General features: G+C 41.5%; 1 protein-coding gene across 2 annotated transcripts in view; it reads left to right on the top strand.

The window, feature by feature from the left end:
• Window positions 1-7,818: 7,818 nt before the first annotated feature.
• Window positions 7,819-21,523, top strand: part of LOC116864215 (proton-coupled amino acid transporter 1) — a 44,769-nt gene continuing 31,064 nt past the window's right edge. The window contains exons 1-2 of one of the 2 annotated variants that reach the window (XM_032851604.1): window positions 7,819-7,940; window positions 17,779-17,926. In XM_032851604.1, the coding sequence (XP_032707495.1) occupies window positions 17,784-17,926 (143 nt within the window). In that variant the 5' untranslated portion in view covers window positions 7,819-7,940; window positions 17,779-17,783. The remainder of the gene's footprint in view (window positions 7,941-17,778; window positions 17,927-21,523) is intronic. The other variant, XM_032851605.1, reaches the window with a different exon arrangement.

A 21,523-nucleotide genomic window follows, 5' to 3' on the forward strand; every position in this document is an offset into this window, starting at 1 on the left:
GGGACTCCAGAGTGTGTAAGACTCTTAGCTTTGTGGCATATTTTTCTTCTTTAAACATACTTTGTTAACCATAAACATATTAGGGGCAAACATCTTATCATCATTACTGCTTTTCAGATCATTGAAAACACACACACACACACACACACACCAGCTTGGCCAAGAGGCACATTACAGTGTGTCAATCAGACACCAGCACTTTTCATATGTACTTGAGCTGATTGTTTTCTTAGCAGGGTCCTTGCTTTAATTGCTGCTTTTTATTTCCACTCTGTTCCTCATTTACTTTACAGGATGCACTCTCCATAGTCCTCAGCATGTCATGTCATGATGGTGTTTGGCCTTTGTTATAGGAATTTTGTCTCTTCAAACATCCATACCAAATTAAGGATTTAAAAATTAATTTTCAGCATTTGTGCCACTTAATACATCCTTGAATTGTACTGGCTTACAGAATATTTTAAATTATACTGATGATGAATGGTTATACCACAGCTAATAATTATCCACATCACCCACAGAGGTTCCTTGTGACCAGTGGCATTTCTCTGGATTCTCACAGAAGTGGGTGGGGACTTCTGTGTCCCAACCAACGTGGCCACTGTGTGGAAGTAATAGTGTAACACAATTCACAGCTTCCTTCGGAGCATCAGTCTGGCTATTATGAGATTCTTTGTGAAATGTTAGATTTGGGTGGGATTCTACTGTTGTAAATTCTGGGTACAAAGTGGAACTTTACTATTATTTTTATATCCAGCCATCTTAAATTCATGTCATTCAGATAGGTATACAGACTGTGTTGTGTGTATATACACCCTGTTTTATTTTTCTTAACAAAATGTGATCATTTTCTGTTACGTTGTTACTCTTGTGTGAGGTGGGGGCTAAGGGCTTGGAGGCTGGAGTGGAGAGACCTATGACGTGTGGGTGACTTGGGTGCACATTTCCTCCTCTCTGGAGCTCAGTTTCTCCACCAAAGGATCCCTAGCGGCCTGCCCTTGCCACTGTCTTCCTGGTCTAGGAGGAGGCAGCTCCATTCTTCCTGTGGCTCAGGCCAAAGTATTTGTCTCCCCTCTCTCATACTTCATTTCCTATCTATCAACACTGGACATTTCTAATCTGCCATAAAAATATATTCAGAAACTGACCACTTCTCACCACCTTCACTGTGGTTATTCTTGTCAAATCATCGCATTCTTATTCTGGATTACAGCAACTGCCTCCTGACTGGTCTACCCTTTTTGCCCTTGCCCATATCAACCCAATAGACAGAGCATCCTTCTAAACCCAAGTCAGATCACAGCATTCCTCTGCTCATACTCCTCTAATATCTTACCATCTCATTCAGAGTAAGAGCCAAAGTCCTTAAAATGACTCACAGAGTTCTACAGAGTTTGCACCCAGTTGTTCTTGCTCTGATCTAATTTACTTCTTTTCCCACAGCAGACTCTGCTATGGCCACACTGACCTCCTTGTATTTACTTAATTCCAGTACAGTTAATGTACACTGAGTATAGTATTAATCTTGGGGGTATAGCATAGCGATTCAACACTTTCAGACATGAGTCAGTGCACATCATGGTAAGTGTATTCTTAATTCCCTTCACCTATTTCACACATCACCACACCTACCATCCCTCTGGTAATTATCAGTTTGTTCTCTATAGTTAGGAATCTGTTTCCTGGTTTGTCTCTCTTTTTTTTCTTTGTTCATTTGTTTTGTTTCTTAAATTGCACATATGAGTGAAATCATCATATGGTATCTTTCTCTGGCTTATTTCACTTCGCATTATATCCTCTAGATCCATCCATGTTGCCACAAATGGCAAGATATCATTCCTTTTCGTGGTTGAGTAATTATATATATATATATAGATAGATAGATATAGATATATCTATCTATCTATATATATATATCTCACACCTTCTTTATCCATTTATCTATCAATGGACACTTGGGCTGCTACCACAGTTTGGCTATGGAAATTATGTTGTAACAAACATAGGGCTGCACATGTCTTTTCAAATTAGTGTTTTTGTATTCTTTGTGTAAATACCCAGTAGTGGAATTACTGGATCATACAGTAATTCTTTTTTTTTTTTTAAGATTTTATTTATTTATTTGAGAGAGATCACAAGTAGGCAGAGAAGCAGGCAGGGGGTGGGGGGTAAGCAGGCTCCTCATCAAGCAGAGACCCCAATGTGGGGCTCGATCCCAGGACCCCAGGACCATGACCCGAGCCGAAGGCAGAGGCTTACCCCACTGAGCCACCCAGGTACCCCGATCATACGGTAATTCTATTTTTAATTTTTGAGAAGACTTTCCACAATAGATGCATAGTTTGCAGTCCCACCAACAGCACACGAGGGTTCCGCTTTCTCCACCTCCTCACCAATAGTTGTTTCTTGTGTTTTTGGTTTTAGCCATTCTGACCAGTATGAGGTGATATCTCATTTGTTGTTTTGACTTGCATCTCCCTGATGATAAGTGATGTTGAACATCTTTTCATGTGTCTGGGTCTATCTGTATGTCTTCTTTAGAGATTTGTCTGTTCATGCTTTCTGCCCATTTTTAAATTGGATTTTTTAAGAAGAATTGAGTTAAGTTCTTCAGATATTTCAGATACTAGCCCATTATTGAACATATTTGCAATTATCTTCCCCCATTCAATAGGTTGTCTTTTAGTTTTTTTTTTAAGATTTTATTTATTTATTTGACAGACAGAGATCACAAGCAGGCAGAGAGGCAGGCAGAGAGAGAGGGGGAAGCAGGCTCCCTGCTGAGCAGAGAGCCCAATGCAGGGCTTGATCCCAGGACCCTGACTGAGATCATGACCCCAGCCGATGGCAGAGGCTTTAACCCACTGAGCCACCCAGACACCCCGGTTGTCTTTTAGTTTGATTGTTTCCTTTGTTGTGCAGAAATTTTTCCTTTTGATGTAGTCCCAACAGTGTATTTTTGGTTTTTTTCTCTCACCTCAGCAGACATAACTAGAAAAATATTGCTACAGCAGATGTCAGAAATTACTGCCTGTGTTCTCTTCTAGGATTTTTATGGTTTCAGGTCTCACATTTAGGTCTTTAATCCAGTTTGCGTTTATTTTTGTGTATGGCATAAGAAAGTGGTCTAGTTTCATTCTTTTGCTTGTAGCTGTCCAGTTTTCCCAGCACCATTGTTGAAGACTCTCTTTTCCCCATTGGATATTCTTGCCTCCTTTGTCATAGATTAGTTGACCATATAATCTTGGGTTTATTTCTGGGCTCTTTATCCTGCCCCATCAGTCTATGCACCTAATTTTGTGCCAGTGCCAACTGTCTTGATTACTTGAAGACTGGGATTGTGATACCTCCAGTCTTGTTCTTCCTTTTTAAGATCATTCTGGCTATTTGAGGTCTTTGTGATTCCATACAAATTTTAAGATTTTAATATTTTTTGTTCTAGTTCTGTGAAAAATATTGCCGGTATTTTAATAGGAACAAATAACGGCATTTGTTCTTCCAATCCATGAGCATGGAATGGTTTTCTGTTTCTTTGTGTCATCTTTAATTTCTTTCACCAATGTTTTATAGTTTTCAGAGTACCTTGGTACCTGTAATAAACGTAACCTCCTTAGTTACATTTATTCCTAGGTATTTTATTCTTTTTAGTGCAATCATAAATGGGATTATTTTCTTAATTTCTCTTTTTGCTACTTCATTATTAATGTGTAGAAATGCAACAGATCTCTGTCTATTGATTTTGTGTCCTGTGACCTTACTGAATTCATTTATCAGTTCTAGTAGTTTTTTGGTGGAGTCTTTAGGGTTTTCTATATATACTATCATGCACATTGACCTCCTTTTAATTTTTCAAATAAGCTAGGGACATTCCCTCCTGGGGCTTTAGCCCATGTTATTGCCTCTGCCCAGAACGCTTTTCTCAAAAAAAAAATGCACTGGGCTGGTTTTCTCACCTACTTTAGGACTTTGTTTAGATACCGCCTCTCAGTGGTATCTTCCCTGACTATTTAAAGAGACTGCAATCCCTTTTCTCTGCCTCCAGACTCCTTCTCCCACATTCCTGATTTTTCTCCATAGCAGGTACACCTGCTGACACGATATGTATATTATTTGTTTGTGTTGTCTATCCCCCCTCACTAAAATGTAAGCTTCACAGGGCCAGGATTTTTGTCTATTTTGTCCACTGTTCTATTTCCAGTGCCCAGCACATAGATAATAAGTATTTATCAATGAAAAAAACAAATTTCCTTATTCCTATCTTCTTACTTTTCCATTTGATTCTTTATTTTTTATTACATTTTTAACTTCCAAGAGCTGCTTTTCCCCCTCAGAGTATTTTTTAAAAGCAATGTTTTTGTTGCCGTTCTTATGTCATGATTGCAACATCTTATCTCTCTGAGGGTATTTGTTTGTGCACTTGTTTTTTGCACAGTCTCTTCCAAAATGCATCATGGGTTTGCGCATTGGATTACTGTTTCATTTTAGAGTCTTGGATCTTGGATGTCTGATAATCTCCTTAACATTTTTTAAAAGATTTTATTTATTTATTTGACAGACAGAGATCACAAGGAGGCAGAGAGGCAGGCAGAGAGAGAAGGGGAAGCAGGTTCCCTGCTGAGCAGAGAGCCCAGTGCAGGGCTCAGTCCCAGGACCCTGGGATCATGACCTGAGCCAAAGGCAGAGGCTTTAACCCACTGAGCCACCCAGGCACCACCTCGTTAACATTTAAAAATTAACCTTAAGGAGTTCGGTTTATCTACAAACAAGTTAACATATCTAATTAGCGAGGTAATGGCTTTTGACAAATGTAAAAACCCTCACCAGCTTCCCAATCAATATATAGAATATTAGCAAAATTCCAGAAAGTTTTCTCTGTCCCCTTAAATCCCCAACCCACACATCCCAAGCAGTCATTGTTCAGCTTTCTGTCAATGGACTCAATTTTGCTCATTCTATAAATTTTTACAAATCAAATCATATATTATGCAGTTTTTTGTGTCTGGTTTCTTCCATTTGCCATAATGAGATTCATCCACATTTTTGCATATATCAATGGTTCCTTTCTACTCTATATGACATGGTTTGTCTATCAATTCACCATTGATAAGTATGTGGATTGTGACTAATTTAGCTTTATTGAACTGTCTGCTGTGAAATTACAATTCCGTGTGGACCACAGCTTGAACAAAGGTGAGGCAAGCCAAGAAGCCTAGGTCACAAAATTTAGGAGGCACTCACGCTTGGGTTCAGGTAAGTGCCAACCCTGTACCTGTACAACCCTGAAAGTGAGTGTCTCCTTAAATTTCCCACTTGAGGCACTTTGCTTGCCTCACCCTAGTCCAGGCCTTGCTGTGGATAAACATTTTGATTTTTCTTGGGTAGATAACTAGGAGTGGAATTGCTGGATCACAGGAGAGTTATCTGTTTAACTTCATAAAAAAGGTAACTATCAAACAGTTTTACAAAGTGGTTGCATCATTGTACACTCCCATCAACAACTGATGAGACTTGAGTTGCTCTACAGCCTCACCAACAAGTATATTTGCAGTCTTCTGTTCTGTTGCCACAGACCAATTGCTTCTTGTAAATGTGGCTCATCCCCGTGACTCTTGTTGTCATACTCATCTTCTTGGCTTCCCTAATCCAACCCAGATTCAGAAGAGCTTTTGCTGAACTCTTTCCGTGCCCATGGTTGCAAACAAAAGAAATAACAGCTATACAGCTCTAAGTGAGCTCTCTTCATCTTCAGGCAGCGTGTTTTCACTGATGCATTTCTGAAATCTGCCCCCACTGGGTCCATTTACTTCTCTTTAAGTTTCTTTCCCATTGTCCTTCATAGCTTCTATCTGATCTCAGCTACTTTTGTTAGCTTTTACATGTATTTTGATACCTGTGGATTCTATCTTCTACCTTTGCTGAAAATAGTTTTCAAAGTTTTTCCTTTTTGCTTTTGCATTGTTTTCTAAAAGAGTCAAAGTACTTATAAATGTATCCATATTGAGCAGGAAATCCTTATTTGTATTTCTGAGTAAACTGTGGAAGCAGAGGTGGATTTATATAGTTGGAAGGAGATGTAATTTTGTTAATTTCTAATTAGGACTGCATAATGATAGGGTTGATAGAATCTTAACAGTATCTGAAAATGATGCGACCTATTTTTCAAGGGCCTCTCTAGTGAGAGTGTGGTGGCCAGGTACAAGAAAGAATCCTTATTTGTCAATGCACCCCAGGAGCAAACTGGGGAAGGCAAATTCCCACTTCCATCAGTAATTCCAACAGGGAGTTCTGTGGTTCTCATGAGATCTGCCTTTCTTGACTAAGACATTAGAAAGAGCCATAGAATCAATGAAATTTAAGGCCTGGAGGTGACATGGACTCAGAAGCATTCCAAGCACAGTTCCTGGCACTGAGCAATGAACTGGTGGGTTATGATAGGGATGGAATGAACTCACTGCCCTTCTTATTTTAAACTGAGCATGAATCTGCATTCTTTCCTCTTTCTCTGGTGAAATGAACCAACAGGTATATTTTTAAAAACATATGCATCGGTTATAGAACATATAAAGATTTTAAATGGATATATATATAATGTGTGCTTATGAAGTAATTTAGACAGTATAGACACTGAAGAGCAAAAGTCTTAAGCAAAACAGTAAGTACTGCTATTTACGATTCTATATTTTAACACCACAAATCTCTCTACAAATAATTCTATAAATACATAATACAGAATATGGAGAATAATACTCACATGCTGGTAACTGTGCAATTCTTTGGAGAAGAGAGTGAATTTGGAAGAAGGGAATTTTTCACTGTTTATATATTTATATATTGTCTAACATTTCTAAGAATATATTCATGTATTATATAATTTTTACTGACTGTCTTAGCTTCATGGAGGTATAACTGACATACAATAAATTGCACATATTTTAAATTTTTTATTTCTTTTTAAACTGCACATACTGAATGTGTATAATTTGATAATTTAAATCTATATTCACTTGTGAAACCATCACCACTATCAAGGTAGTGAAAATATTTGTCACCTGGCAAGTTTCCTTATGACGTTTCATAATCTCTCCTCTCCTGACCTCCCCACCTACTCCCAGGCAACCACTGATGTGTTTTCTGTCACTGACGATTATTTAAAATCTTCTAAAATAGGAAATAAATGGAATATGTTTTCTGACTTTTTTTTACTCAGCACAATTATTTTAAGACTTATTCATTTTGTAGCCGTATCAGTAGTTTATTCTTTTTTGTGTGTGAATAATTACATAATTTTTATTTTATTTATTTTTTAGTTACATAATTTTTGAAGGGAGAATTCAGGGCGAAGGAGGCAAGAGAAAGCCAGATAATACATACGCCTCAAACATCCTGAAATGTTGCCATCCGTTTTAAAATGTTACTTAAGTGTTTAAATATATTGAAAAGATTATGTTGCCTTACCTCACACAGTCCCATTTCCGGGAGCAACCACAAATGGGTTTGTGTAAGCTTTGAAAAACCTGACTACGTGATTTTTTTAAAAAAGCAACATATGCTCCCCGCGACGTGGTAAGGAAAACGCCGCGTGTGTAGACAGGAGCCCAGGGCTCAGGGGACAGAGCTCAAGGGACTCGCCGGCCGCGCTCCGAGCTCAGCGCCCCGCCCAGTTGTCCCAGGCCCCAGGCCCCCTGAGCACCGCCCTGCCTGCAGTGACAACAACTGGTCGCCAGGTGGTGCTGCGGCGCCGGGTTCCGGAGCTTCGTGACAGAAGAGGAGCTACCGCGAGGGGGGACACGTGACCCGGGACTCAGGCTGGGGCTCCGGCGTCACGTGACGCGGCCCGGAAGCCGCGAGCCCCGGCAGCTAAGGGGGATGGCAGGGGCTCCGCGCTGAGGCGAGGACAGGTGGGCTGCGCCGAAGCGGGAGCCGGAGTCGGAGCTCGAGCGGTGAGTCTTCTGGCTGACCGGCCGGGGCTGCCGGCGAGTCACTGTCTCAGGCGGGACCCACGTCGCCTTCCTCTGGGGCGCAGCAGATCCTCGGGGTCAGGCATTGACCGACTTGGGCTGCGGGTCCGAGTCTCCCCGGCTTCCCACCCTCAGCCGCGGTAAGATGCGGGCACCCCTCCCGGGATGAGGCGAGCACTGTCTGGCGGCACTGTCTCCCTTGACCTCCCCTTGCCGTTTGACAGGTGGGGAAACTGAGGTACCGAGCTGGGAAGGGTCACCCAGACGACCAGCCAGGGCTTCTTCCACGCTTCCCAAAGGGGCCCCGTCGCCTCGGGCGAGTCACCCGCCCTCTGTGAGAGCCCTGCTTGGGGGACTTGCGATGGTGGGTCTTCGGGCCACAGAGCACCAGAACTGGGACCCCTCCCCCCGCCGGTGCAGCCCCCTTCTAGGACAGTTGGGGAAATCGAGGCTCGGGGCTTGCCTAAGGTCACGCAGTGAGTTAGTGGCAGCCCTGCGACTAGAATCCAAGTCTCCCCAAGCTCCAGCAGCTGCTTGCTTTTCAGCACACCGCCTCCTGCGGACAACTTGATGTGTGAAACGGCACCCTCTCCCGTCCTCCTCTTCTGGAGCTCCCTTTTTTAGCTCTGCATTCTCCATCCCCCGGATTGGCTTGGGTCTGGGTGTGGTTCCCTGTTTCATTGTTCACGATTTTTTCTGCAGCCTCATCACTCTGTAGGTGTTGCTTCCAACATCCTGCTATTTTGTGTAAATGGTGCCGAAATACAAAATAAGCTCCTGGGTGGGTAGGTGGCTCCCAGCAGGGGTTGTGGAGAACCCTGGGGTTAACCCGAAGAATGTAAAGCCCTGGGCTTTAGTTTTTCTGTAGCTTGCTTGTCTCATTTGGAGAATGTTGGTTATTTGGATGCAACCATCGGAGGCTTGCTGAAATGAGATAGCGGCATGGCATAACAGAAAGAACCAAGACTGGGGAATTGGGAGATGCTGTTCTAACTCTTGACACTTGCTTTGCAACCTTGGATGACTCCCATCCTGGAATACAGTGATGGAGTTGAATCCCTGAGGACCTCTTCTGCTCTGACTGCTCTGACATTCTGTACCTTTAGCTCTGTTTGTCTTCTAATCCGAGCGGGGTTTCCCCTGTGTACATTACTGTTGCCTTGTGACAAGGGTTAATCCAGTTGTCCAGGAAGAGTCTCCCTACTCCACTCATTTCTAGGTTACCATGAAATCCCCCTCTTTCTTCTTATCTCTGTATTAAGTCCAATCTAAATGTTGACAGCTGAGAATGATTTCGACTGTCTTTAATCACTTTAAACATGATCAAGGCCTTCTTTGACTCTTGTCGAGAGCCTTGTCCACAGTAATTAACTTGTACATTGAGAGTATGTTTTCTTTAAAGATGTGGAGGAAGTAAAGAGGACACAAAGGACGGTCTTTTCCTCGGAGTTTGAGACTGTGGGGTGGAGGCTGTGTGAAGAAGAGGCTGCTGTCATGCTGGTATTAAGCCTCTCTTCCTTTGTTTTCTGATTGTGCCATTTATAATGGCCCGCTATTGAGTCCTTATTTTCCCTTTAGACCATGTAGCTTTTTATTCAGCCTCATCTCTCTGCAGCTGGAGTGCTCAGAACTGGCTTTGTCTATTTTAAAGGCAGATTCCATTTCTTCTGCAATATTCCAGAGACTGCAATGAAGACCAGTCGATGCAAGTGCCAAAAGGGAAGTGGTTTTGGGTGAACTTAAGAACTTTAAAAGAATAAGAGCTCTTCCGTGTTGCAGCACAGAGCATAGAGTTCCCTGTCCCTGGAGATAATTGTCACTAGGCAATTACTTCTGGGAATGCTATAGATGATGTTATTGTGTTGGGTAGAGCTTTGGACTAGGTAAAATTTGAGGTTTTCTTCTAACTCAGGGGTACTGTGAAATTCTGGGAGGGACTTTTTAGCATGAAGAATGTGAAGTAGAGTGGGTGTCCACTTCTGTGACTGCCTTACTTTCCCCCTTGCCTCAGACAACTACTTTCTCTTGCGTTAAGTACTCTTGTTTTTTAATTTAATTTTATTTTTTTAATTTCTCTTCCCCTCCCCAGGGAGTGTCTGAATTCTTTAAATGCTTGCTTTCTCTTCCAAGGTCAGATGCTGAAGAGTCCTTGTGCTGTTAATGATACATTTCTTCTTTCCACCCTGACCTGAAAGCAGGGTTCTAGAACTAGGCTGAGTGAATGGACTTTGGTTTCTGCTTTGGCTGGCCTAGCTCTGATAACCCCTTTCAGAAGTGTGTGACTGACCGACCACTAACACCTAGGCTTGCTTTTCTCTTTGCCCACAGAGGAAACTCACGCTGAGTCCTTTTACCTCAACCCAAGCCTTGCAGGAATCCTGAGCCTCTCTCCTTAAGCAGGGCCTTACTGGATCTAAGCAAACAAAGCTAGCTCTGTTTTATGGATGTGGGGTCCCATGGATGAGACATTCTTAATGTGCCAAAATAGGAACCACATGATGTTGCATTTGGTGCCATCTTTTCTTTGATCTCCCAAACATTTCTCTTGGAAGCCTTGACACCCAGGACCAGCTCTCAATGACCTTCTCTAGTAGGAAATACTCCTTTGTGCTTCCCTATTCCGTGAAGTCAGGAATCTGTGTTACTGCGATGCTCATGGCACATAAATCACCATTTCCAAGACGAGTTGGCTCAGCTCTCCAGAGTGATGAAAAGAACTGCAGAACTGCCAGTTTGCACAGTGAACTCTCTGACCTCCTGCTCTTAAAATTCTGTATAGTGATAGTTGCATCTAGCTCTGAACTCATGTACTTTTTATTATGCAGAATTCCCCCTGCATGCCTAATCTTGCCCCTGTTTTGTTCCAAAGGAGATTGCAAGGAGGATAGATAATTTATGGTGTGATAGAAACATGGACTGAATGTGGTATGTTGTATTCTAATCCCATGTCTTTAACTGGCTGGGGCCTTGGTTTTCTCACCTTTGAATGAGAAGCAGGGGCGTTAGGTCTTCTGTAAGTCATGCCTGGTCCTAACATTTAGTGGTTATTATGTTTGTGTGTAAAAAGTGAGCGTGTTTGTCTCAGCAGCCCCTCCTGTGCAGAGCCTGCTGAGGTCAGCAGCTGCTTTGCGGCTGCCCTCTCACCAGAATCTTTTAGGCAGGAATCAAATTATGGAATGTACTTCTGTGGTAGGTGAAATGGAGTTTCATCTGATTCCCTTTAAAAACAAATCACGTGGAAGTTAGAAATTTTCATTTTCCTCCGTGTAGACCCCACATAGCAACACAGTCTGTTTCCTTGTTTGTGATTTTGGAATTCCAGCAGTATAGAAGAGAAAAATGCATCTAAAGAATTTGCTGATACTTAGCGTTCCAAAGTCTAACCCAGTGTAATTGTTTCAGAGAAATGGGTAGCACTTGTAGTCTGCAAATATCACCAATCCGTGAACTCTGTTAGGAAGTGAGGCCTGCAGTGTGCCTATCATAAGATCATATATATTTTTCTAGTGACTAGTATAAATCCACCTGTAATCAAGATCATTTAGGAAGATGGTTAAAAATAAAAATACTCAGGTTGAATCAGATTGGGCCGAGAAATCTGTTTGGATTTTTTAAAGCCGTTTTATTGAGATATAATTCACATGGCATGGCATACAGTTCAACCCTTTAAAGTGTACAATTCAGAGGCTTTTTAGTATATTCACAGAATTGTGCAACTGTCACCACAATCAATTCTGGAGACTTTCAACCTCCCCAAAAGAAACTGTTCCTTAGGTGTCACCTGCTAATTCCTCTTAACTCCATAGCCCAAGCCTTAGGCAACTAGTACTCTGTTTTCTGCTCTAGACTTTCATATGAACAAAAGCATACAGTATATGGTGCTCTGTGACTGACTTTTTTCAATTAGAATAATGTTTTCAAGGTTCACCCATGTAGTCACATGTATCAATATTTAATTTCTTTTTATTGCTAAATAATATTATATCAATGTACCACATTTCATTTATCCATTCATCAGGTTTGTTTCCACATTTTGGCGCTTAGGGATAATGCTTCTGTGAACATTTGTGTACCAGGTTTTTGTGAGGACATACGTTTTCATTTTAGGACATACCTGGGAGTAGAATTGCTGGGTCATATGGTAACTATGTTTTGAGTAATCGCAAGACTGTTGTCCAAAGTGGCTGCACCATTTTACATTCCCACCAACTGTGTTAGAGGGTTCTCATTTCTCCACAGCTTCACCAAAATTTATTTTTTTTTAATTTTTTTTAAAGATTTTATTTATTTATTTGACAGAGAGAGGGAGATCACAAGTAGACAGAGAGGCAGGCAGAGAGAGAGGGGGAGGAAGCAGGCTCCTGCAGAGCAGAGAGCCCAATGTGGGGCTCGATCCCAGGACCCTGAGACCATGACCTGAGCTGAAGGCAGAGGCTTAACCCACTGAGCCACCCAGGCGCCCACCAAAATTTATTATTATCTGTCTTTGATTTTAGCCATCTTGGTGGGTATGAAGTGGTCTTTGGTTCACATTTACCTGATGGCCAGTGATATTGAATATCTTTTCATGTGGTTATTGGCCATTCTCACATCTTTGGCAATAGGACTCTCAGGGTGCTTTGCCTATTTTTTAATTGGATTGACTTTTTATTATTGAGTTATAATAGTTCTTTATATTTTCTAGATATAAGTCTCTTATCAGAAATATGATTTGCAGAAATTTTCTCCCATTATGTGGGTTGCTTTTCACTTTCTTGATGGTGTTGTTTGAGACACAAACATTTTTAATTTCAATAATGTCTAATTTACCTGGGTTTTTTTTCCCTTTTTTTTTTTTTTTTTTGCTTGTGCTTTTGTTGTCATATCTAATTATCTAATCTGAGGTCATGAAGATTTATGCTTATGTTTTCTTCTAAGAGTTCTATGGTTTAACTCCTGTGTTTAGGTCTTTGATCTGTTACGAGTTAATTTTTGCCTATGGTGTGAGGTAGAGTTCTAATTTCATTCTTTGAATGTGAATATCCAGTAGTCCCAGCATGATTTGTTGAAAAGATGATTCTTTTCCCATTGAATTATCTTGGCATCCTTGTCAAAAATCAGTTGACCATAGATGTGAGTGTTTATTTTTGGACTCTCAATTCTATTCCATTTATCTATATATCTATCTTTATGCCAGTCCATATTGTCTTGGTTACTGTAGCTTTGTGCTAAGTTTTGAAATTGGGAAGTCCTCCAACTTTGTTCTTCTTTTCCAAAATTGTTTTGGCTAATCTGAGCCTCTTGAATTTCCACATGAATTTTAGAATCTGACAGTTTCTTGCCAGTTTCTGAAAAGGCAACTGGGATTTTGATAGGCATTCAGCTGAAACTATAGGTCAGTTTGGAGAATATTGCCATCTTAACATTCAGTCTTCTAATCCATGAACATTGGGGTGTTTTTTCGGCTTTTAATTTCTTTCAACAATATATCGTAGTTTTCATGTACAAGTCTTACACATTCTTGGCTTAAATTTATTCCTAAGAATTTTATTCTTTTTGATGGTATTGTAAAGAGACAGTTTCTCAATTTAATTTTCAGATTTTTCATTGGAAACGCATAGAAACACAACTGGTTTTTGTATTTTGACTTTGTATCTTACAACTCTGCTGAATTTACTAATTCTCCTAGCTTTAGTAGATAATTTTTTATGTGTTTACAAGTCACCCTTAAAAGTATTGTTTAGTTTTTGGCGATGAAGCTAAGTAACACTTTAGTACTGCCTCTCCCTCCCTCTATTCCTTTTTCCTCCTCTGACCTTCCCATATGCCCCAAAAGATAGATAGATAGATAGACAGATAGATAGATATGGATTCTCTTTCCTTTGTTGGAATGGAAACGAATCAGTAAGCTCTTAGATGGTAATTTGTTGAGAAAGTTTTATGTATTTTCAAAAGTGAGTAAATATGAGGCTGATAAGTGGATGTAAGATGCTCAGTTTTTATTTTGCTGAAAATTAAAGAAATGTAAAATTAAACAAGTACAAGGAGCCACCCGTATGTTTAAAAGAACACAAATTAAATTGAGAAAAACCAACATTGGCAGAGTTATGAAGAGAGAGTCATGTCCATATATTGTTAGTGACGCTGTAGGTTAGTTCAACCATTTGTATGTTAGGAACCATAAAAATGAACTTATTCACCTAGTTCTATGCCAAAGATATGTCTCAAAAATTAAAAACTATTTGTATGAATTCTTATTAGCTGTGCTATAATAGATTTTAACAAAGAAAGAATAAGCCTCAAATCCAACGATTAGGAGCTAGTGAAGCAAACTATTATATCAATATAATGATGGACCATTATGTTGCAACTAAACATTATTAGTGTGTGTACTGTACAGATTCAAGGAAGAGTAGATATGAAATAAGTGGGAAAACCCTTAAAATAATGAGAATATTGATAACAAAAAGTAGGTTAGGTAAGAAATTTAAAAAATTGTTAAGATTATACAAATAGCTGATATTTCAGTACAATTATGGTTGAATGTATACTTGAAGAAAAAAATATTTTTCCACCAAACAAAAAGTTTCTTACTTTGTAGTGGTTCACCCTTTTGGGTCTAAATACATTAGGAAATTTTTAACTTTGTGTTGATGGGCCACACATAACATATAAACTTTTTCTCTTTGTCCTTAAGAACCTGAAGGACAAGCTTGTCCTGAATTTTCACATATCATGCCCCTCATGTTAACAGTTTGCAGGTGCTATTAAAATCTCCCACAGGGCAGGAATCACAATTGCACAAGAGATTTGGAAACCAGGTTTCATCAAAGGGAGTCCAGGGCAAGGTGGTGTGGCCTTGGAGGCCAACACTCAGTGGGGACAGCTAGAGAGCAAGGGAAGGCACCCTTGGTTGCAGAAAGAGCCCCAGAAGGAACTCCAGGAGGGACTACACCCACCCTCTATTGTGCTTAGATCCCTACTTCACAGCTCTGAGAAAGGCCTTCTGCTTGCACTTTCCTAGGGATGGGGAACACGTTGTCTCCCAGAGCCGTCTGTTCCATTAGATAACTCCTTTTGATAAAGATTTTTCCTTATGTCTAGCCAAAAACCTGCCTCCCTCTGCTTTCCATCTACTGATCCTATTTCTGACTCATCTGTGCCATCTCACAGGACAAGTCTTATCCATAGGACAGCTTTTTTTTTTTCTTTTCAGTGTTTCAGAATTCATTGTTTATGCGCCACACCCAGTGCTCCATGCAATACGTGCCCTCCATAATACCCACCACCAGGGTCCCCCAACCTCCCATCCCCCCCCCAAAATCCTCAGTTTGTTTCTCAGAGTCCACAGTCTCTCATGGTTCGTCTCCCCCTCCGATTTCCCCCAACTATCCTCTCCATCTCCCCATGTCCTCCATGTTATTCCTTATGCTCCACAAGTAAGTAAAACCATATGATAATTGACTTTCTCTGCTTGACTTATTTCACTCAGCATAATCTCTTCCAGTCCCACCCATGTTGATACAAAAGTTGGGTATTCATGCTTTCTGATGGAGGCATAATACTCCTAGTATATATGGACTGTGTCTTCTTTATCCATTTGTCCGTTGAAGGGCATCTTGATTTTTTCCACAGTTTGGTGACTGTGGCCATTGCTGCTATGAACATTGTGGTACAAATGGCCTTTCTTTTCACTATATCTGTATCTTTGGGGTAAATACCCAATAGTGCAATTGCACGGTCATAGGGAAGCTCTATTTTTAATTTCTTAAGGAATCTCCACACTGTTTTCCAAAGTGGCTGCACCAACTTGCATTCCCACCAACAGTGCATAGGACAGCTTTTTATTTTATTTTATTTTTAAAAGATTTTATTTATTATTTGACAGAGAGAGATCACAAGTAGGCAGAGAGGCAGGCAGAGAGAGAGAGGGAAGCAGGCTCTCCACTGAGCAAAGAGCCCGATGTAGGGCTTGATCCCAGGACCCTGAGATCATGACCTGAGCTCAAGGCAGAGGCTTTAACCCACTGAGCCATCCAGGCGGCCCATAGGACAGCTTTTAAAAGCATTTTTTATACCTGCCAAGTTGCCAGCTCTCCAGGTTGGACCTTCTCAATGCTTCTTGTCATCTCTCCTCAGGCTGGTGCTGAGCCCTGGCTATGCCACAGTTTATTTTTCCCTTAATAGTATGCTGCCTGGAACAGAATATAATGCCCAGCAAAACAAATGGTGCTGTCATTTACCTGCCCTTCTCATCCTCGTGCAACCTAGAATTAGCTGATTTGGCATCTGTTATTAAATCATTGACTTCTGTCGAGCTTATCATCCGCTAAAACTCATAAGTACTGTTATTTTTTTCTTTTTAACATCCATACGGTTGCCAAGCCACATCTGCCACATCCTGCAATTGTTTCTCATACTTTGGATCTATAGATTTTAGCTTCTGTTTGAGCAGTTTCTTAGCAATAGGCAACTTCAGTTTTTATACACAACATAAAGAAGATTCTTTACAGTATTTGGAATGGAGGCAACTTCAGTTTTTATACACAACATAAAGAAGATTCTTTACAGTATTTGGAATAAACTGAGCATCTGGGCCAAGTAAGCGATAGAGTTGTTTCTTGGTTGTTGGGGAGGGGTGGGGAAATTTGTCAGTCCCTGTGTCCTGTCCTTTCTCCCTCAGTAATATGCAGGATTCACCTGGAAGGCTGTATTCCTCAGACACTTTGGTATGTTAGAAAAGACTAGCAATTGGCTGTTGTTTGCATAGATGATTACATTAGTTGATTCCTGGAATATATAGCACTAAAGAGATGCTGAGGGGTCTTTTAGTTCATTGCCCTGTACCCCTTGCTGCACATTTGGGGTAAATAAAGAGAATTGTTGCATGCTACTAAGGGAACTGGTGATGCAGTCAGCCTCAGAACCCAGGCCTTCTGACATACATACATAGATATTGACATATTGGCTTTGCTTGGATAGCAGCTTTCAACTGCTCCTATTAAGATACATTATAGATATTCCTCCCACCCCCCACCCAGCCCTCTTATGAGTTTAACTGCCCCAGAGGTAGATGACTTCTTCGAATCCTTCCAGAATGCAAGTAAATGATGCCCTCTTAGATATTTAGCAAAGTCACTCTGAGCTGCTTGCAAGGTAAGAGTCCTGGGGTCAGGGGAGGAGGGTTACTGGTGACCTCCAAATAATACAGGATGGGCCAGAGGTCATGGTGGAGAGAGAGAGGAAGTCATCTGTGGCTCCGGAACCTGGTGGGGAATCTGAGCAGAATTGGATGATTTGGAGGGGATTTTTTTCAATGCAGCAAGGTTCTTTTTCTAATGCATGCAGGAGAAAAATAAGATGCAGCCAGGACTATTCAGGTTCTCATCCTCTGAGAGCTTGACTCCTGGGGAAGGTGAACATGGATACAATATATCTGTTGTTCAGTGTTCAAAGAAATCAGCTGGAAGGAGGGGATAGTTACTCCCAACCAAAGGAAACAGAGAAGGCTTCCTGGAAGCACCTGTCTGCATCTTCCCCCACCCATCCCACGCAATGCCTCACCTTTGCTCTATCCAGGTGTGTGGTGGCAAATTTAGAAATTTATGAGTGGGGCACTGAGAAGGTTGGGAGACAAAAGCCAAGTGAGCTCAGCCCGCCCATGTGTACTTTGCACTTTTCCCATTTCCCTTGGTATCAGGCACTGTCACTGAGCTTAATTCATAGTGCAGCTGTCACTGAGCTGCTGTGACAATGGCTGCTTCTGCCTCAGAGCCCACCGCAGGCTTGGAGCTAAAGGCCCCAGCTGCTGGAGGTCTTAGCAGTGACCCTGTCCCCCCAGCTACCATGTCCACGCAGAGACTTCGGAACGAGGACTACCATGACTACAGCTCCACGGACGTGAGCCCAGAGGAGAGCCCATCCGAAGGCCTAAACAATTTCTCTTCCCAGGGCTCCTACCAGCGATTTGGGGAAAGCAACAGCACAACGTAAGTAGGTGTTTCCTCTTCTGTCCTGGGTGTGATTCATGTTTTTACATTCTGTGTTGGTAACAGAGTCTCCCTTGGAGGTATTCTTGCTCCCCCATTTTATCTATTCCCCATTTTACAGATGGAAGGAAGATATAAAGAGATTGGGTGAGTAACAGCTCTAAGATTTGAGTTCCTTGCTGACCACTCTTTCCATCTGCATCTGTTTTATATTCTTTGCTCCTTTCAGCTGTGTTGGTCCCAGAAGGCTGGTGCTGAACTTAAGAGAAACTTCTAGAGAGACCATTCTCTTAATTCAGAACCATGGGTCATCTGTGCTAGAACCTCAAATACTTCTAGGCTCAATTGGAAGCTTCATTTGCAGAGTCTCGCCCAAACTTCTGCCCCATCACCAAACAGTCAGTTCATTTGGCTGAAGAAATGGTAAGAGGGAGGAAGGAATAATTTCTCCTGCCCTTAAAAACTTTGAGGTTGAGGAGCGCCTGGGTGGCTCAGTCAATTAAGCCTTGAGCTCTTGATTTTGGCTCCAGGTTAAGATCTCAGGGTTGTGAGATCGAGTCTCACATTGGGCTCCACACTGGTCGTGGAGCCTGCTTATGATTCTCTCTTTTCCTCTCCCTCTCCCCTCCCCACTCTCTCTCTTTCCTCCCTATCTCTTAAAAAAAAAAAAAATCAAGGGGTTGAGAAAAAGAGGTCTGCCTAGCATTGTTTAGGCTTATTAGCTCTTGCGAATCTTTCTTATCTCTAGAAACTGAATTCCATCCATGACTCATCTGGGTGGAGTTTGGCCCTCTCTGGGCCTTAGTTTCCCCAAATGTAAGAGAAAATTGAGGACCCCACTGTGAAGCTGCGCTGACTGCTTATTCACCCACTTGAATGAGAAGATTCAGAGGAGGGTTTTCTACCCCACTGAGTTCTCTAACTCAATCCTGAATCAACAGACCCCTGATATTTTCTCTAGATCCCAACATTCCACCTTTTTTGGCTCTTCTGTTTATTCCTCAAGCTTAGCTATTATCCTTTCTGTGTTCCTTTGTGGGATGGATGTGACTTATCAAGGGAATCCTTTATGTACTAGACTTAAAATGCTATCTGGTGTGACTGCCCAAGCCAACTATCAAAGATTCTCTTGGAGGTCATTACTGGTGAAGCTCACTCTGGCTACAGTGTCTCCTGGAGCAGGGCATTTTCTCTTGTAAACAGGGATAGACTGAGAGGATGTGGTCTGTCCGCATTAGCACTAGCTGATTTCTGCTCCTAAAGATACAGTCTCTATAGCTTATTTCTCATGTGGCATGCATTTGTGGATTCCCCCATTTGCTTGCAGTGTTGGCTGATGGGAAAGGTTGCATAGAAAACAACTGGAAGCAGTGAGGACCATCTTTTCCCTGTTTTCTTAACCTGTCCACTCAGTTGGCTTCCTCCAAGCAGGAGGAGCTCCAGATGCAGCCAGTAGCATGTGAGAGCTTCCCTTCAGAAGTCATACTCTTTGTGAAATGCTTCTTCCAAGTTTCTCTCTCTATAGTTTTCCTTCCAGTATTTGCTCCTTCTTGTTCTCACCCATCAGCTTGTCTGTGCAATGCTTGCCATATAGTGTATAGATTTTCATTTTTAAAGGGACTTCTCCAAAGTTCAGAACCAACCACTAGCAACTTCAGGATGGTAGTTCACAGGTTTTGTGTGTATTGAAAGTAATGTGTGCCTGTTAACTATCCTGATTACCTTTTTTTTTCACAATGGGTTATGACTAGTGGTCAACCTAAAATTATTTCTCCTTGCTTGTTAGAAATTGAGAAAATCAGGAGATACCTTCCTTGGGCTTGTATTGGCATGTTTTCCTGGGTATGATTTGTTGTGAGGGCCCATCCTGCCCTGATACTGTGATATATGGAAAGGAAAGCCCATTTGTAAATGACGTTAGGTATCGCAAGTGACCTAGGGAAAGTACTCCCTTGGACATGGAGAGTTGGCTGAGTGCTTGCCTGGGGCCCAGATCCACGTAAGCATTTATGTGTAGGAAATGTGCCAGGTATGCTTAAGATGTAAGCTGATTCAGGTGACGTGTTAGCTCTCGCAAATCTCTGATACGGCAGAGTGTTAGAGACAAGTTTTTGAGCTGGATTCCTTGTCTCCCGTGCCTTGCCCCACCCTGTTATCTAGTTTGCCAAGGAGCAGAGAACGCAGAACAAAGTACAAGGAACAAAATACAAGGAATAAAGTACATGCATGCATCTAACTGGCTCTTCTGAAGGTTAGGGGTTCAGTGGAAATCCCTAACCAGGGGTGCAAATAGGATGCCCAGACACTTCCATACTGGTATGTTTGTGAGGTTATTTCCCAACACTTGATGTTGTCAACTATCGACTGCTTTGACAACAGCCTTATTTTATTCTATTGGGAAGTTCTTCTTCTTGTTGCCATATCGGTCACATTATAGCAGCTGTTGGTTGAGCTTTGGTTCTTTTTACCCAGGCTGGCAGGCTGAGAAACCAGTTGACCAAAACTGCTTCCTCTAGATTATCTAGGGCAGCCATTTGCAAAGTGCGGTCTGCAGACCCTGTGGGGGACCATTTCAAGAAGTCTGTGAAATTGAAACTGTTTTCACAATAACACTGAGATGTTATTTATCTTTTCACTGTGTTAACGTTTACATGGATGGTTCAGCAGCAGTGGTGGGTAAAATTGCTGATACATTAGCATAAACCAGGGCCATGCCACCAACTTCTGCTAGTCATCGTATTTTCTTGCTGCCACACACATACAAAGAATAAGCCATTGTCACTTATGCAGGTCCTTGATGAAGTGGTCAAATTACTCATTTTATTATTTAACCCTTCAGTACAGGGTTTTAAATAATCTGCCTGGCCAAATAGGAAGTAGACATGAAATACTTCTACTGGGTACCAAATATGATACTAGTCTCAAGGACAAGACCTTGAGTGATTATTAGAATTGTAAACTGAACTAGCTGCTTTTTGTTTTGTTTCTTTTCTTTCACAGAACACTGTTTTTGCTAGGAAGAACTAATGAACTGTAGATTATTCAGACCTGAGTGTTTGACAGTACTGAATACTTCATTTCTTGAAAATGAAAAGAATGAGACCATCACCTCAAGAAAAATAACCAGTGATATTTGTTGCCCACAATAAAATTTGAGCTTTCAAGCAAAACTATAAAAAAAAAAAAACTAATATCCAACACTGAACTTGACAGCTTCCCTCTACTTAGAGACTTCTGATAAGATCGGTGATATTAATAAATGTGATTTTTTTCAGATAGTGTATAATGAAATGTGCCAGCATTTGAAAGATTGGTATCTTCCAAATGCCCAGTGATACTAGAAAATTGTGCATGAGTTTAAGATCCATTTGAAGGGCAAGATCACCAGTAGTGGTTTTTTTTAAACTTTATTTTATTTTTTCAGTGTTCCAAGATCCATTGTTTATGCATCACACCCAGTGCTCCATGCAATACGTGCCCTCCTTCATACCCATCACCAGGCTCACCCAACCGCCCAACCCCCTCCCCTCCAAAACCCTCAGTTTGTTTCTCAGAGTCCACAGTTTCTCGTGGTTCATCTCCCCCTCTGAGTTCCCC

The sequence above is a fragment of the Lontra canadensis genome, unplaced genomic scaffold (genome assembly GCF_010015895.1).
Source record: "Lontra canadensis isolate GAN:19392208 unplaced genomic scaffold, GSC_riverotter_1.0 scaffold5, whole genome shotgun sequence".
Taxonomy (NCBI): Eukaryota; Metazoa; Chordata; class Mammalia; order Carnivora; family Mustelidae; genus Lontra; species Lontra canadensis.